This window comes from Pyricularia pennisetigena, assembly GCF_004337985.1.
Source record: "Pyricularia pennisetigena strain Br36 chromosome Unknown Pyricularia_pennisetigena_Br36_Scf_10, whole genome shotgun sequence".
Classification (NCBI taxonomy): Eukaryota; Fungi; Ascomycota; class Sordariomycetes; order Magnaporthales; family Pyriculariaceae; genus Pyricularia; species Pyricularia pennisetigena.
This window is the reverse complement of record NW_021940922.1, coordinates 304,896-320,294: the sequence shown is the minus strand read 5'-3', so window position 1 is coordinate 320,294 and position 15,399 is coordinate 304,896. Positions and strand designations below refer to the sequence as shown.

General features: G+C 52.6%; 6 protein-coding genes across 6 annotated transcripts in view; 3 read left to right on the top strand and 3 right to left on the bottom strand.

The window, feature by feature from the left end:
• Positions 1 to 443, bottom strand: part of PpBr36_10466 (uncharacterized protein) — a gene marked incomplete at both ends in the record, with an annotated part of 1,219 nt that extends 776 nt beyond the window's left edge. Inside the window, 2 exons of the mRNA XM_029897577.1 lie at positions 41 to 153; positions 247 to 443. Of these exons, the coding sequence (XP_029743914.1) occupies positions 41 to 153; positions 247 to 443 (310 nt within the window). The remainder of the gene's footprint in view (positions 1 to 40; positions 154 to 246) is intronic.
• Positions 444 to 2,799: 2,356 nt separating this feature from the next.
• On the bottom strand, positions 2,800 to 4,592 carry PpBr36_10465 (uncharacterized protein; the record flags this gene model as incomplete). Its single annotated transcript, XM_029897576.1, has 2 exons — positions 2,800 to 2,968; positions 3,046 to 4,592. 2 exons carry the CDS (start codon positions 4,590 to 4,592, stop codon positions 2,800 to 2,802), a joined length of 1,716 nt encoding a protein of 571 aa, XP_029743911.1.
• A 1,623-nt stretch (positions 4,593 to 6,215) lies between these two features.
• On the top strand, positions 6,216 to 6,923 carry PpBr36_10464 (uncharacterized protein; the record flags this gene model as incomplete). The annotated part of the gene is made up of 1 exon (XM_029897575.1): positions 6,216 to 6,923. One exon carries the CDS (start codon positions 6,216 to 6,218, stop codon positions 6,921 to 6,923), a length of 708 nt encoding a protein of 235 aa, XP_029743912.1.
• A 1,776-nt stretch (positions 6,924 to 8,699) lies between these two features.
• Positions 8,700 to 9,992, bottom strand: PpBr36_10463 (uncharacterized protein; the record flags this gene model as incomplete). The annotated part of the gene is made up of 2 exons (XM_029897574.1): positions 8,700 to 8,874; positions 8,995 to 9,992. 2 exons carry the CDS (start codon positions 9,990 to 9,992, stop codon positions 8,700 to 8,702), a joined length of 1,173 nt encoding a protein of 390 aa, XP_029743916.1.
• Positions 9,993 to 11,143: 1,151 nt separating this feature from the next.
• On the top strand, positions 11,144 to 12,736 carry PpBr36_10462 (uncharacterized protein; the record flags this gene model as incomplete). The annotated part of the gene is made up of 2 exons (XM_029897573.1): positions 11,144 to 11,532; positions 11,614 to 12,736. The coding sequence occupies 2 exons, from the start codon at positions 11,144 to 11,146 to the stop codon at positions 12,734 to 12,736; spliced, it is 1,512 nt and encodes a 503-aa protein (XP_029743917.1).
• Positions 12,737 to 13,419: 683 nt separating this feature from the next.
• PpBr36_10461 (uncharacterized protein) lies at positions 13,420 to 15,024 on the top strand (the record flags this gene model as incomplete). Its single annotated transcript, XM_029897572.1, has 1 exon — positions 13,420 to 15,024. The coding sequence occupies one exon, from the start codon at positions 13,420 to 13,422 to the stop codon at positions 15,022 to 15,024; it is 1,605 nt and encodes a 534-aa protein (XP_029743915.1).
• Positions 15,025 to 15,399: the final 375 nt, after the last annotated feature.

Sequence of the window (15,399 nt, the reverse complement as noted above, 5' to 3'; positions counted from 1 at the left end):
GGGTCGGAGCGAGGGATCCATGTGTTGCGGAGAGACTCACGATCATCGCTGGCCGGAGCCTGCCACTGGTGCACGGCGTCCTGGCACAGCGCCGAAGACGTCAAGAGGGCCACGGTGAAAAGAGCGACGTGCATCGTGGACAGGGACAGAAGGCTACCGCAAAGGAGAGACGTGCAACAAGCAACGGGGCGGTAATTGGCGCAAAGAAACAGCGGGTTATCGACATATATGTACTTATTGCTTTACCTAATCCGCTGACCCCTTCCGATCTGGACCAGGATAATCATGCGCGCGCGAGCGAGTCGGTGCCAGGTGAGGCGGGGCCACACGGGCTTCCCGGGCGTCTGTCCCACACGGGACTCCCTAAGGGTCCGCAGCCCCACGGCGCCGCTAGCAGAAAGTGACTCGGGACCCGGTATTCTCGAAATTACTTCAACTTGCATGATAGCGGGTAAATTGATAGTTTATTTTTGGCAATTTCCAAGAGTTCAAATACCTTGACGACACAATTGCACCTGACCTTTCTTATCTCTCATATTCGACGTCTACTGTAGGTGAAGAAAACGACCACTATAATAATAGGGACGAAAAGTCTCTACACTAGAGTTAAAAGCCCGCTACTTTTTGGTGGACACAAGTTTGTATCTGTGAAGGATACTTTTTCGTGAAACAACAAACATGTAATTGCCATGACTAACGTCAAGGCAAACACCGCTTGGGCCGGGGGTTTATAATGTCAGGTCAGGCTTCCCTGCACACTAATTGCTCAAGACGATATATGTGTCAAAGAGCGTCTAGAATTCCTTTTTTTTAAAAAAAATAAAAAAATAAAAAGATAAAAAAATAAAAAAATAAAAAAATAAAAAAATAAAAAAATAAAAAAATAAAAAAATAAAAAACAATATTCCTCCACACGCAAATATACCCCTTGCTGTTGGAATAACAATGATGATCGCATTTGGGCATTAAACTGGGTTGTGATTCAGGGGGCGCACGTGCGATCCGAATACCTAATTTTTCAAGCACTCGTAGATCCACGTGGCCCCTTCTTTCTTTCTTTTTTCCGTTCGAATAAACTGCAATTACTTTCTTTCATGTATGAAAAGGTAGACAGGACAGAACCAATAACATACAGCAATTCGCACTATTCGGTTGTTTCATTTCTAATTCCTACGCGTAGACAAGGTCTATGAACATTTGCGCTCCCGTCCCTTTGTGCACGACTCTCGTATGATAAATGCGCCACGAAATTCCTGATCGTTGCGATTTCCGCAAACCACTAACGTTTCGTCTCCTATTGGTTTAACATAACCATAAATAAACTTATTGTGCGTCATAATGGGGAGAGCTTTGATGAATCAAAAAATTAGCAGTGTATGAAGTCGGTTGAGCTAGAGATTTAGCCATGCTCAAAGCCTGTCACGGCCAGACAGAAAACATGTCTTGTACCACGTGTATTCGGATGGGTGACTTGGTGCTACGATGAGGCTATAAGCCAGACATATACGAAGTTGGAATGCGTACATTCCCCACCTGAAAGAAGATTTGGTAGCATAGGGGATATTGGATAAAGAGCGCTTAGCTGATTAAAGCCGACATTCTTCCCTGGGATGGTAGAACAGGATCGACATACTTTATGTCCGTTTATTTCCCCTTCCCCTCCATTTGGGCTGTAGGCATCGCCTAAGTGTCAAACTAACCGATTTTGGCCGAGGCGATTTTAGGCGGAGCCCAAAAAATGGGCCGTCAGGGCTGCGCCACAGGCTTCCCCGGCTACATCGTGCGGGTATTGTTCTATGGAGCATAGGAAAAGTTCGTGCATCAACCCACCGTACCAATCAAATCACTCGCATTGGTCAGTCAACACGCGAGTTCTGGGATAGGATAGATTGTAGACTGATGTTACATCGCCCGCGCGTTCATCAACTGCTAGGTTGTCCAAGATTTCGAGATTCAGTCCTGCATTGCCTGCTCCATTTTCGCATCTATCTGACCATTCCAAGAAATCCAACAGTGAGAGTATCCGGCAATTGCGCAACCCAATGGACTTTCACGCCCACTATTACGGCGACGCTCACGGACGATGGTAGCACCTATAATCGTACAAACACTCCGAGCACCACCGAGGACGACACCACCGTTTGACGCCAGGGTATGAACGGGGACAGTTGCGCGTGTTGTTTTTGCACATTCCTAGTCGATGATTTCTGACGACTCGTTGGGTTCCTGTTTAATAGCCCGGATGGGGGGTTGTGGCCTGCCGAAACTAATTGCACGCACTGTCACGTAAGTCTTGGGTAACTGCAGTGAGCTCAATTTCGAAATGGCTTCTTGACTCTGGAAGGAGCAGGAGCAGGAGAAGCTCCACAGTGTCCTTGGCCTGGTTGGATACAACTCGTCAACAAGTCTTGACCAAGTCCTGAGGTCGAGACTAGCAAAGCTTCAATAGTACTCAGTTTTGAATTCCTTGGCCACTTGGACGATACGACGGGGATCCCAAATCTAAAACGGAACATGGCATGAGTTTGTCACGGCTCAGGAGCTTGGCCAGGTCGCCCAGGAAAGAAACGTAGGTTCTCGCGATTAGGGCGTTTCAAGAACTATGTTCTTCATTGTAGGAGAAAAGCGCAACTTCAGCTTCACCCACTCAATCCAGTCGAAGTGGACATGTTTGTGCTGTTCGATAATATGACTTGAAGCGATTGAAATAGAATTATATATTCCCGCGTCTTTTCGAAAGTTTTGTTTTATGGATTGCTCAGGAGGGAAAAAAAGTTAGTGAGGGAAAAGATATGGCGATCAGGACCGTATCCAAAAACAGGAATTTGGCGTGCCTAAATTCGTTGCAGATATTGTTTTGATAGTCACCCCATCGACCAAAACTTCCTCCTTCTCCTCCAACCAATAACCCCCGAGCTTGGGGAGAAGTATGGTCCAGGCAAACCAGTAGACCACACCAATCATAATTCTGCAGTCACGCGTTGGTCATTAGCAAAACATACCATCGGAACGATCATGTGCCCAAGGGGGCGGGTGGGAACCTACATGCTGAACCCTACAACGGCATACGTCGCATAAAACATGCCATCCTCGGGGGCGGTTGCAGGCGGGAAGAATGGCGCAGCAATCAGCGCCAGACACACCATGATGCGAAGCACCACGGCTGGTATCCAGGCCCTGAACGGCCTCTTCAGGTCGGGCTTCTTGCGTCGGAGGTACAGCAGACCGCAGGCGCTGGCCAGGGCGAAGAACTGACCCGGGTAGCTCTCTACCTCCAAGATGAACGAGTACACCTCCTTGGACGGTGGGAGTACGAGCACCAGGACCGACACGACATAATTCATCAGCAGCCCGCCAAGTGGTGACCCAAACGGCCGCGTGGACGAAAGCACGCTTCCGAAAGGGAGGAGGCCCTGGCGGGCGACCTCCTGCTTGACCCGAGACAGGGAGAATGCGACGACGAAGACGTTGCCCATGGCCGAGAGGGCGACGGCGAGTGGACAGACGATCCTGCCGACCTGGGGACCAAAGAGGCGCTCAAAGTAGAGAGCAGCAATCAGCTCGCCGCTGGACTTGACGTCGTCGAGCGGCACGACGGCGAGGTAGGCGAGGTTGACGAGGATGTACATGAAGCACGCAGTGGCCAGCGCCGCTCGCGTCGCGAACCGCAATGTCCGAACGGGATCTTTGACCTCGTTCAGGACGTTGTTGGCGTTCTCGAGTCCGGCAAATGAGTACGTCACCTTGAAGAGCGAAGTGGCAATGATGCCCCAGTTCCAGACGCTGCCGGTCCAGATGTTGTCGTCCCAGGCGAATAACCTCCTACGCTCCGCGGTCTGATTTTCAGGCGACGCAGAGATGACGGTTGGTCCTACGACCACCACGTAGATCCCGCATAGGATCATGAACACGATGGTGCCGATCTTGACATAACCAAGAAAGTTTTGCAGTCGTATCCCGGTTTTGGGGAAAACACCGTGAATCACCGTGACGGTAGTCAGCAGCCCGACGGCGAGGCCCTTGCGCATGAACTCGGGAGCATCCTCGCGGCCCAAGGTGAACAAGACGTACTCGCTAAAGACGACGCAGTTGCTCGCGGTAAACCCCAGCAGTATCACCGAGGTGGCAACCAGGGTCGAGGCCAGAAACCTCGGGCGGCGATAGGTGAACTCGAGATAGACCTTTTCGCCACCGGAGCGGGGCAGCATGCAGCCGTACTCGAGCCCGATGGACAAGGCGCAGGCCGCGACGATGGCGCCGACAACCCATAGTGAAAGAGCCAGGCCGGGGCTTCCCACCGCTCGGAGAATGGCACCTGGCGTCGCGAATATGCCGCTCCCGATGACGCGTGATATAATGAGGAGGTAAACGCTGCGCCGAGTAAGAGTCCGGCCTAATGGCGAAGTCTCTGGGAGGACGTTGTCTTCAACCGCTCGGGATGGCTCATAGTCCCGAGAGGGGATATCGTCGCCCGTGAGATACGACTTGTTGATGCTGGGTTCGTGCAGTATCGGCGTGTTACGTCCCGACCTCCCAGAGGGTATTACCGAGCGAAGCAGTGGCTGTTGCTCCGAGATGAGTTTGGACGCCATCTCCGCAGTTATTTATGCTGTGCTGTCTGGCTGAACAAGTGACAGCCGACCTGTACGATATTTTTTATGCCCCAGGTTGAGAGTTGTCATTAGATGGTGACATGAATCTTTTCTCACGCGTCTCTTTCTCTCTCCTGGGATGCAAACAATAGTGTCCTGTAAAGGGGGTATTGTTGGACCAAAGCTTCACAAGCGGAAAGGGTCCTGCGACATGGCTGCGTTATATTCCATTCGAGTTGTAAGTTTGTGAGTGTTTGTCTAAGACTATGGGGTTCGGCCAGATTAAGCTCATTGGGCTAGCGTGGCTCGGTGTCTTTGCCCCGGTATTTGAAACTCAATGTGCAGTGCATTGCGCCATCGAGCCAAGTTTCACCAGAGGATCTTGGATAACGTGAGATGACAAGACGTGCGTCAACCGGGAGTTCTCCTGCTCCGAACAGTATAGATAAACAGGGGGCATGGAGATTGGTCGATAGATGTTCATTTTGTATTTGAGCTTAGCCAACTGTTGGGGGACCAAGGTGGCGGTTGGTTGTTATCTGAGTTGTATTTGTAAAGTTTGTCGCACGCAATTTCGCCCGAGAGTGACGACCGAGACATGTGAGATTGGAATGAGGGGGGAGGGCAGGCAGGCCTAGCCAGTTTATGCACCCTTGACACTGTGGATTAACCCTAACCCACATATACTATGTATGGTGGTTGTATGGTACGGTACGGTACGGTACGTACACGTTTACAACCCAAACTCACGTTGGATATAGGCTCAACTTGTGGCTGTCAAAAGGGTCAAAAGAGGGGCTTGGCGGGGTTCCTCGTCCCTGGACCCGGACCCTCGATTGTTCTGTTTGTAAACCCCTGCAGATTTTCATGTCAGTTCCCCAACGGAAACAACCAGACGAAAAAGCTTCAATTGAGACGGACATGTGCCACCATCGTTTATGCCTCCGCCAGTCCTCGAGCTTGGCTGGTCTTGGCGTCGATGCATGCAGTCAAGCCTGTCGTTTTCTTTTGCTTCAGCTTCAATTATGTTATGCATTTCCTTCCACCTTGACTTACTCATGGCAGCTTGTCTACCTAGCTACCTGGTCTCGCGTCGCTCTCTGGTTCATTTTCAGTAATACGCTTGCCTACATTTCGACTTGAACTCCTACTTCCAATCGAATCATTACTCAGGGCAGAGCAAGTCAAACGTACCAGACAAAATGTTTGCCTGCCTCATCGACAGCGTGCCGCCTGCCTCATAGCTCGCTGCCTCGCCAACTATTTTCGGCAACAGGCTGCCAATGCTACCTACTTGTCTCAAGGTCGCAATTGCCGACACCCGGCTTGAGATTGCTGCTGCGCCTGGTGCTGCTGCTGCCTGTTTGGCAATCTTCAAAGAATCGCCCATCAATCACTTTTGCTTGCTCAACCTTGGGTTTGACACCTGACACACCGTGATGATATGGTTTGCACAATTATCTGTCAGCTCTTGTTTCTTTCTTGAATTTCATTAAGCTCAAGTCTACAATTTCGGCATTTCCGTTCATATTTTGCCCAGAAATATCCCTCGCAGGCTCTCACCCGCATTTCCACACAGAATCACCTAGGGGCGGCTACCTTCCCAACAAGACGACAACAAAAATGTCGCAAAACGAGCCGTTGTCCAGAGATATATGCGAGCAGCTCATGACTTGCGTCATGCACCAAGCTCTCTACTGGCTCGGTTACGTTAGCCAAGAAGACATTCTGCAGGACTACTTCCTCTCTCTCCCGATCGATGTTGAGAACCAAAAGTTGGAGGAGCTAGCAAACGCGCCCGCCTACCAAATCGTCGGAAGGCTGGAGCACCTAGGCCTGGAGGCCGAGAAGCTCAGGACCGGCAGTCCTCGAGAGCAAAACGATTCGCGGAATGCGCGAGATTCGGCAACTTGCGATGGCTTAGAGGACCATGGCCAGACCCGGGCCCGTGCAGAGGACAGCGCCATGGCCATGACTCGCCCGGACTCGTCATCCTCTCTTTTTCGCGTCATACCCACCAGCTGGCCTCATCAGACACCACCTGCTGCGGGCTCGGCGAGCGGCAACGACGCGCCCGCCGAGCAGCCGAGCAATGAAACGCGCCCCGACGTCAACAGCGAGTTTCGCAAGCAGGTTCTCGTCCTTGTTCGCAAAGTGGGTGCCGAGTTCATCCGGCGGTGCGAAGGGACCAAGGCCAAGCAGATTGAAGGCTATGGCCACGACATAGAACAGCAGTCGTATAACGACGTCAAGACGGCCTTGTTGCGTGGCGAGATGAGTCCCAAGGTGAGCTACGACTGGATTCGCAATATTGACGAGGATGACGAGTAAGCACGTGAGCTTGGCTTTTTGTTTCGATACCATGGACAGTAGACACAGCGTCGTTACTTTGGCGGATGTGGTCTTCATTGGCGGAAGAAGAAGAAGATGAGACAGGCTTCTCAACTAACTATAACGCGCCATAGACGGATAGAAAGAATGGATGGGATGCTGTCATTTACACGGGTCAGGTCACTCCCAGTAAATTCACTTCGTTTCTGTTAAAGAACCTTTGCCGTATCAACCGCGATTCCAGCCTTCCAGGTTCCCAGACATCCAGAAACCGCCACCCGCGCTCCATTTACCCGTCGCCCTGCCACTGCCGCTGTATGAATGACCTCATTATGGCAATGACCTCTCATCCTCGCGCTTTGCTACTCCATCCCGCCAACCATGGCGGCCTCGAGGACCCTCGCCCCTCCGCCCCCGGAGTCAAGCAGCACATGCACCATTTGCTCGATTTCGGCGAGTGAACAGCGGTATGCTTTGGTTTTTCAGGGTGTGTAAACAATAGTTAATTTGGCAGTTGATAAGGTGTGAGTCTTAACGCAGTAGTCACCCAGGGATGCCGTGTGAGGGTGGCGAACTTGATTCCGGTGACCTTGTGGCGCTGGAACTCGTCGGTATGCAAATGCTTTGACCGCAGCTGGGCCCTGCCTGACGGTTGCTGAGATTGCAAGAAATTCTGAGAGGTCAGAGTACTCGTTGATTTGCAAGCATCATTTAGTAGCAGAATCCCCGAAGCTGGGCCAAGTTGCGAGTTTACCCTTTTTGTCTCCCATCCCCCCCCCCCCCTTTTTTTTTTTTTTCTTTTTCTTCTTTGTTAATGCAGCAGCATACTTTCCTTTCCTCGTTCCTTGAGGTATCCACGGCCCCAACAGTCATGGCAGATGGGTGATTTCCTGTCTAATACCTCCGAATGCTGGGCGTGTGAGGTCCCTTCCATTGCCTCCCCAACCCCCAAATGCGTTGTAACGGGGAATTTGGTCACCTGATTAGAATTCAGGGGCATGATTTTCAACGATGTTGTTAGTGCGGACTATCTCGGGAGCTGCCAGATGGTTGACACCGTGACTCCAACCTCCGGATTGGGTACAAAGCGTCTACAAAACCACAAGCAAAGGTTCAGTCCGGCCTCAAAGGACATAGAGTTGGTAGGTATTTTGAGTGCTGACATCGCGCAAAATATATGCAGGGAAAGGTGCCAGACGAACATGCAGATTATAAAACGCGCACTGCATTTAGCCGTCGCTATGGTTGGAGAGTAACGAGGTACAAAAGAAAATGTCCACCCGATGGTATATGCCGTACACAACTCTTTGAGGTAAAGGGTTTCCACATCTCAGCTGGTGTCACCAGCCCGAAAAAGAATTCTCTATATGAGAACAGGTGCAATTGAGCCGAAAGAATGTACTGCTGATTGCTAAACCAGATAAATCTACTGCTCTCGCATTTCAACTCTTTGCTCAAAACATTAATCTTCTTAAACCAAAGGTCAAAGGAGGTCACACTCTAGGGAATCGCAAGACTTTTAATGCTGCCGCTCACAAGCATTGAATATAAATCTATAGTCCCGGACTTGCGACAAGGCACAAGTGTACAAGTCTCGAAGGCTTAGAGGGCGCTTTTAAGTAGCTATTATTCTTACCTACATGGACAAAAAGTCCATATTCTTCCCTGTTGTATCCGGTCAACTGCCCCATGTAAAATAGCAGCACAGCTCCCGAGCCGGAACGACAATGCAAAACACAATCTTGGTCAAATGCAGACACCAAAAAAATGCGTGACTTAAACTCTCGTCTGGATAGGACCATCCAATTCATCGTCAGAAAGTAGACCCAGGGCTTGGCGTCGAGTAGGCGCTGCCGGGTCAAAGAATGGCTTCTCGGCCAGCGTTGTGACTCTGGTCCCGTGTCGTGGCTCCTTGCCAGCGTAGTCCCAGCTGGCATTGTGGATAGTGATTCTACACGCGAGAGATCACGACAGTGGTTAGCAGCCGAGTCCAACTACCTTCGGAAAGGATTGGCAGCAAAAAAGAAAGGAAAAAAAAAAAAAAAAAAGAAGAATAGGGGAGAAAGCTTACCTGTTGTCCCAGATGGCGCTCGTCCTAGGCGTCCACTTGAACCGGACCTGGATGTCGACGTTGGTCTCGTACACATGGTAGAGGTGGTTGAGGATCGCGTCACTCTCTTCCCTGTCCAGGCCTACGATGCGGTCCGTCATTGCCCTGTTGACCCACAGGGCCTTCCATCCAGTTGCGGGATGCACCCTGACCAGCGGGTGCACGCGCTCAATGTACTTGGGCCCGGCGGTCGGGTTCTCTTGGTCTAGGTACTGGTGGGCCGAGTGGTAGACGGCCTCCAGCCCATCTATAAGCTTGCGGAAGCCCGGCGACAGCTTCTCGTAGGCCGCGTACCCGCTCGCCCAGAGCGTGTCGCCACCGACGGATGGGATGGTGTCGTTGTGGAGGTGGGTGACGCCGGCCGGGTGCTTCTCGTGCACGAGGTCGGAATGCCACCTCGATGCGCCCCCGGGCCTCCGGAACGACGCCGGCTGCTGCGTGGCCTGCAGGTCGGGCCAGATGATGTTCACCCCGGGCAGGCCCGGCACGTAGGGCACCTGGGGATGGATCTCGATCTCGCCAAAGTGCCTGCCCAGGTCGAGCTGCTGCTGCGGACTCAGGTCCTGGTCGCGGAAGAAGACGACGCTCCGCTCCGCCACCAGCAGCGCCAGCTCGTCCCTCTGCTGGTCCGTCAGGTCCTTGAGCTGCAGGCCCTCGATCTCGGTGCCAATGTACGTCGTCAGGTCCGTCACCTTTGTTGCCGCGCCCAGCAGCGCCTTCTTGGACTTGTCGGCGCGCAGGGCCGGGTCGACGTGCTCGCGCTCCTTGTCGCGGATCTTGTATACATCTTGAAGGTAGATTGGGGTCGCCGGCCAGTACGGGTAGCCTTGCGACAGGTCGATGCCCGCCTTTTCCAGCCGTTGGCGCGCGGGAGCGGGAATGTCGAGGTCTTGTTTGGGCTTTGGTGGCGCCTTGGTGTTGGCGATGGGGATGATGGGATCAATAGGGGCAGGGGCCATTTTGGGCGTGGCTTGACAAGCAAATCCGAGGGATGGTTTTATGAAAGCCTAATTAGCCTCTGTTTGACTTTGATGCAATTTGATTTTTCTTGTTTACTTTTTCTTTTTCTTTTTTTTTTCTTTTTTCTTTTGCTCGACAAGCTTCGTTGGCCTGTTCTTGTCAACCCAACCAAGTTTTATACCAAGCATCGTTTGCCAGGAAAACCAACTTCCACATGCCGACTGCTTAGAAATACTTGGACTGAGGAGCGCGCCCATAAAAATCGTCCAAATCAAGTCGTCTGATGATAGTGGTGAGGGGTTTGACAGCCCCTTTTGCGGATCATGACAGGATGGTCGTGGATGACGCCTTGGACCCTATCTCGTCCAAAAATCACGTCAGTTCGAATCCCCGCGTTGGACTTGGGACCCCTGACTGGACGAATATCGCGAGTTTCCCCACACGTATTTCGCGATGTCTCCTCTGCAACCACACACTGCAGCAGCTCGATATTTCCCGAACGACGAACCCTTGGAAATCCGTGGGGGTGTTTGGAAATGTGCAAGAAATCAAAATGACATCCCAGCTATAATCAGACGGGATTCCCCGCTTGCCATCCTCCACTAAAAAACCTACCAACAAGCAACTCCGGAAATAAACAACCAAAGCCCCAACCTCGGTAGTTATTCGGCATTGGTTTTTTTTTCTTTTAGACACTGATTTAAAACGCGCAATGTTGATAAGAAAAAACCTTGGCTAGGTCTGGCACGCCATTTTCATGGGTATTTATTGGGCGTTCGGCTTAGAAATACCTCCTCTGGGAAGGTAATCTGGACTCACAGTCGCATCGTCTCGGCGTCAATAAAACCTGAGATCTTATGAAGACAAGATTGTGCAAGCGTGACGCCAAGGAAGACTCCAAGAAAGGAGGTGGGTTTTCGGATAGGCTGAAAGTCTCGCTTTTGCTTTACTATCTTGGCCAAACAGACCAGCCTACTGTTCATGATAGCATTGCGACGACAGGGGCTCAGGGTCGGGTAAAATTACAGCACTTTCCTATGATTATGTTAAGTAGTTGGCTTCAGCTTCCTCCCGTATCCACAGGGTTTGCCCTTTTTCCCCAGGGCTTCAACCAGTGCTCCTCCTTCCCAGCCATAAGCGAGTCTTCATCATGGCCGCTACCGATCCAAAGCAATCGATATCCGCTTCAAATGATACTTCTGATGGGCCACTCGACAGCAAAGGGGCCATATCGGAACATTCCAGCTCTAGCCCCCCATCGGTGTCAGCTGTCATTGACAAGCAGCCAAAGAAATCATGGCGTTCAACCATCTGGGACACTCTGGATAAGCCCAAGGAAGAGCGTCGCTTTCTGTTCAAGCTCGATGCCGTCATTCTCACCATGGCTTCCTTGGGCTACTTTATCAAGAACCTGGATCAGATCAACATCACGAGTGCCTTTGTGTCGGGCATGAAGGAGGACCTGGGCCTGCATGGCAACGAGCTCAACTACATGATTACGTGTTGGACGGTTGGTTATGTTATTGGAGAGATACCAAGGTTAGTGCCGCAGGCATTTCTCTTTGGCAGCTCATCTGACACATTCTCGTACTGACACTAACACTTATGGATGCGACACAGCAACATGCTTCTTACTCGCATCAAACCCTCCATCTGGATCCCTACATGCGAGGTCGTCTGGTCCGTCCTGACCATCCTGCTCGCCAAGTGCACTTCGGCAACCCAGATCTACGTCCTCCGCTTCTTCATCGGCCTGGCCGAGTCCGCCTTCTACCCGGGCATGCAATACGTGATCGGATCATGGTACCGCAAGGACGAGCTGGCGAAGCGCAGCTGCATCTTCCACGCCAGCGGGAACATTGGCGGCATGTTCTCGGGCTACCTGATGGCGGCCGCCTACACCCTGAACCAGACCAGCGGGTTCCACGGGTGGCAGTGGCTCTTCATCATCAACACGGTGGTGTCGCTGCCCATCGCCATCGCCGGCTACTTTTTCTTCCCCGACGTGCCGGAAATCACCAGGGCGTGGTGGCTGACCGAGGCGGAGATCGACATTGCCAAGCAGAGGATGGCGCTCGAGGGGCGGGCGAACCGCGCGCCTTACACCAAGGAAAAGTTCAAAAAGATCTTCTCCTCGTGGCACATCTACCTGCTCTCGCTGCTCTACATCCTCTTCAACAACGGCGGCGGCTACGGCCAGCAGCCCGTGTTTGCGCTCTGGCTCAAGTCGGAAGGCTACAGCATCGTGGCCATCAACTCGTACCCGACCATCGCGGCCGCCGTCGCCGTCGTCATGACGCTCCTGTACGCCTGGACGTCCGACACCGTCTTCCGCGGCGCGCGGTGGCCGCCCATCGTCTTTGCGGGCTGCTTCAAGATCGTGACCGAGACCAGCCTGGCCGTCTGGTACATACCCGTCGGGTGGAAGTGGTTCTGCTTCATCTTTGGCAGCGTGTCGAGCGGCATCTCGGGGCTCACCTTTGCGTGGGCGCACGAGATCTGCAGCGACGACAACGAGGAGAGGGCCCTGGTCGTGGCGTCCATGAACCAGATGGCGTACGTGGTGCAGGCCTGGCTGCCGCTGCTCATCTGGCAGCAGGTGGACTCGCCGCGGTACCAGAAGGGTTTCATCACCATGGTTTTCATTGCAGCGGCCATGATTGCTACGGCATTTACGATCCGGCTGCTCCATCATCGCGAAAGGGCGAGGAAGGCGAAGGAGGCGGAGCAGGGCAGTAGTTGAAGTTGTTGAACACGGCACGCTCACCGGATAGCTAACTTAGCTGCCAAGGGACCTAAGAGTCAAGCAGTGTAGATAGTGGCAATTGTATATTGAAGGGACTCTCAGTATGTGAATTTGACCAGTATCAAAATCCGCTATAAAACATCCTTCCCCTCTTTTGCATAGTATTTGCAAACAAACGCATCTCAAGATAAGCATTTGCCCAGAAATGTCATTGATCCCAAGTATCTTTCCTTTTCCGCGCCTCGGTCCCGTCTAATCCCAAACCCACTCCAAGGATGAAACTTTCCTTAAAAGGAATACATTTCTCCATCCGTAATAGTCCGAAGTTGGTCTTGTCACACCATCCAACTTGCGATGACGCCACCGCCCAGTTGAAGCACCGCATGCCACCCCAGGCCTGCCCTCAGCAAAGAAACAACCAGTGCTCTTATCCCCCGCACAACATCCTTGAAAGAAGCCCACAAGTCCCTGCGTTGCTGCCACAACCTGAATAGTTCGATTGTGCAGTCAAGGGAAGCCCGGTCGATCCGGATCCGGGGGGGCCTTCCCTGTAGTATAGAAATAGTGTTTTCGCTACATGGTAACCAAGACCAGCTGCATTTCAAAAGGGATGTTTTTATGCATATACTTTTTTTTTTTTATTGATCTGTACGCACCTAGGAAAACTTGCTTCTTCAACAATGGAGGTCTTGACACACCTAGCAGAAACACCCGGCCGCAATACCACCTCTCATGGCCATTTCCAACCACCCCTCGCCGCCAGCGACTTTCAACCTCGCAGCACTCCCCACACTGGGGACAAAAAAAAAGCCCAAGCCCGCCGGCCCATCAAGGGTGTAGCCGTCGTCGGAGCCGGGTATAGCGGCGTCGTGGCAGCAGCCCATCTGTTCCGGTACGGCTTCAACGTGCGCGTCTTTGAGCGCGGGTCCAACGTCGGCGGGAACTGGCTCTTCGACAGCCGCGTGCCCCAAGACCCGGCCTTTCCGAGCGACCGGCCCGAGACGCCGCTGCAGGACGTCACGCACGCCCCGCCGGGCCCGTGCTACGCGGGGCTCAAGAACAACGTCCCGACCACGCTCATGCGCAGCAGCATCGTGGACTGGCCCGCCGGCACCCCGGAGTTCGTCACGCACCGGGAGGTCGAGGCTTACATCGCCTCGATAGTCGACGAAGCCGGCATCGAGCAGCTGATCGAGCTCAACACGGCCGTGCTGCATGTTTGGAAATCGCCCAGTGGAAAGTGGCACGTTCGGACGAAGGGCATGGGCGATGGCGACGGGTTCCAGGAGGGTGTGTGGACGTTCGACGCCGTGGTTGCTGCTTCTGGCCACTACCACGTCCCTCGCGTTCCTGAAATTCCGGGACTGGCTGCCTGGAAGGCACTGTTCCCGCACGCCATCACGCACTCGAAGCAGTACCGCGGACCCGAGACTTCTGGGTTCGCAGGCAAGAACGTGCTCATTGTCGGAGCTGGCGTTTCGTCTCTGGATATCCTCAAGGAGACGGCTTCCATGGCGAACAAGGTCTACCAGTCCTCGCGGGGGGGACTGTTTGACCTGCCGACGACCATGTTTCCCGACAGCAGCAACGTGGAGCGTGTTGCAGGGGTGCTAAGGTTTGAGCTCCCAGACCCAACCTCGAGAGAACAGCCGGCAGGCTCCCACAAGCACCTGCCTGGCACTGTGCATCTGTCGGACGGCACGGTTCTCGACGACATAGACCACGTCGTCATGGCCACCGGCTACATAACCTCATACCCTTACCTCGGGCCACGCATGCAGAGGCCGTGGCTTGATTTGCAAGATGCGCGCAAGACCAAGGATCACGAGGTGATTGTTACGGCGGACGGGCTCATCACCCACAACCTCCACAAGGACATCTTCTACATCCCTGATCCGACCTTGGCATTCGTCGGTGTTCCATATCACATCTCGACTTTTTCATTCTTTGACATCCAGGCGCAGGTAATAGCACGAGTCTTTGCCGGAGACGCGCAGTTACCTCCCAGGGCAGAGATGGTGGCAGAGTTCGAGGGGCGGTGGGTCGCTGACGATGGGGAGACGATGCTTGACCCAGTGTCGCTTGGCAAGACGTTCCATAGTCTGTATGGGCAGGAGGATTCATGCACGGAAGAGCTGGTAGCGTGGGTGAACTCGCAGGTGGAAGCAGCAGGTGGAGAGCCGATGCGGACTTTGGGTGCGGCGTGGAAAACCAGGTACAAAGAACTGGTTGAGACGAGCGTGGCTGTGAGAAAAGACTGGTCAGTTGTTCAGAGTGCATCCTAGATTGGTTAGCCAGCAGCACAGAGTTCTTTGTTTGTTCGTCTTGCTGCAATTGATTTTGGATGTTTGCATACAATCAAGTTGCCCTGTTTCTTTCAAATACCATCGGAGTTAGGCTAGTTTCAGGGCTTATCCCTGAAAAAACCTAAAGTTCAACAATTGAACTACGTTCGATTGTGGTTGTGTATATACCTGTAAGTGTATCCAAAAGACCCCCCTGCTTCAGGTCTGAGGACCGTTTGTCGATTTCCGTCATTTCTGGCGGTATTTTCGACAATTCGACGAGCAATATTTTGCTAAGTTTAGTTGAGTAAGAACCGCAAAAATGAACAAGTTCCACGTTGGATAAAACAGTAAATAAAATTGTTAATAACGATT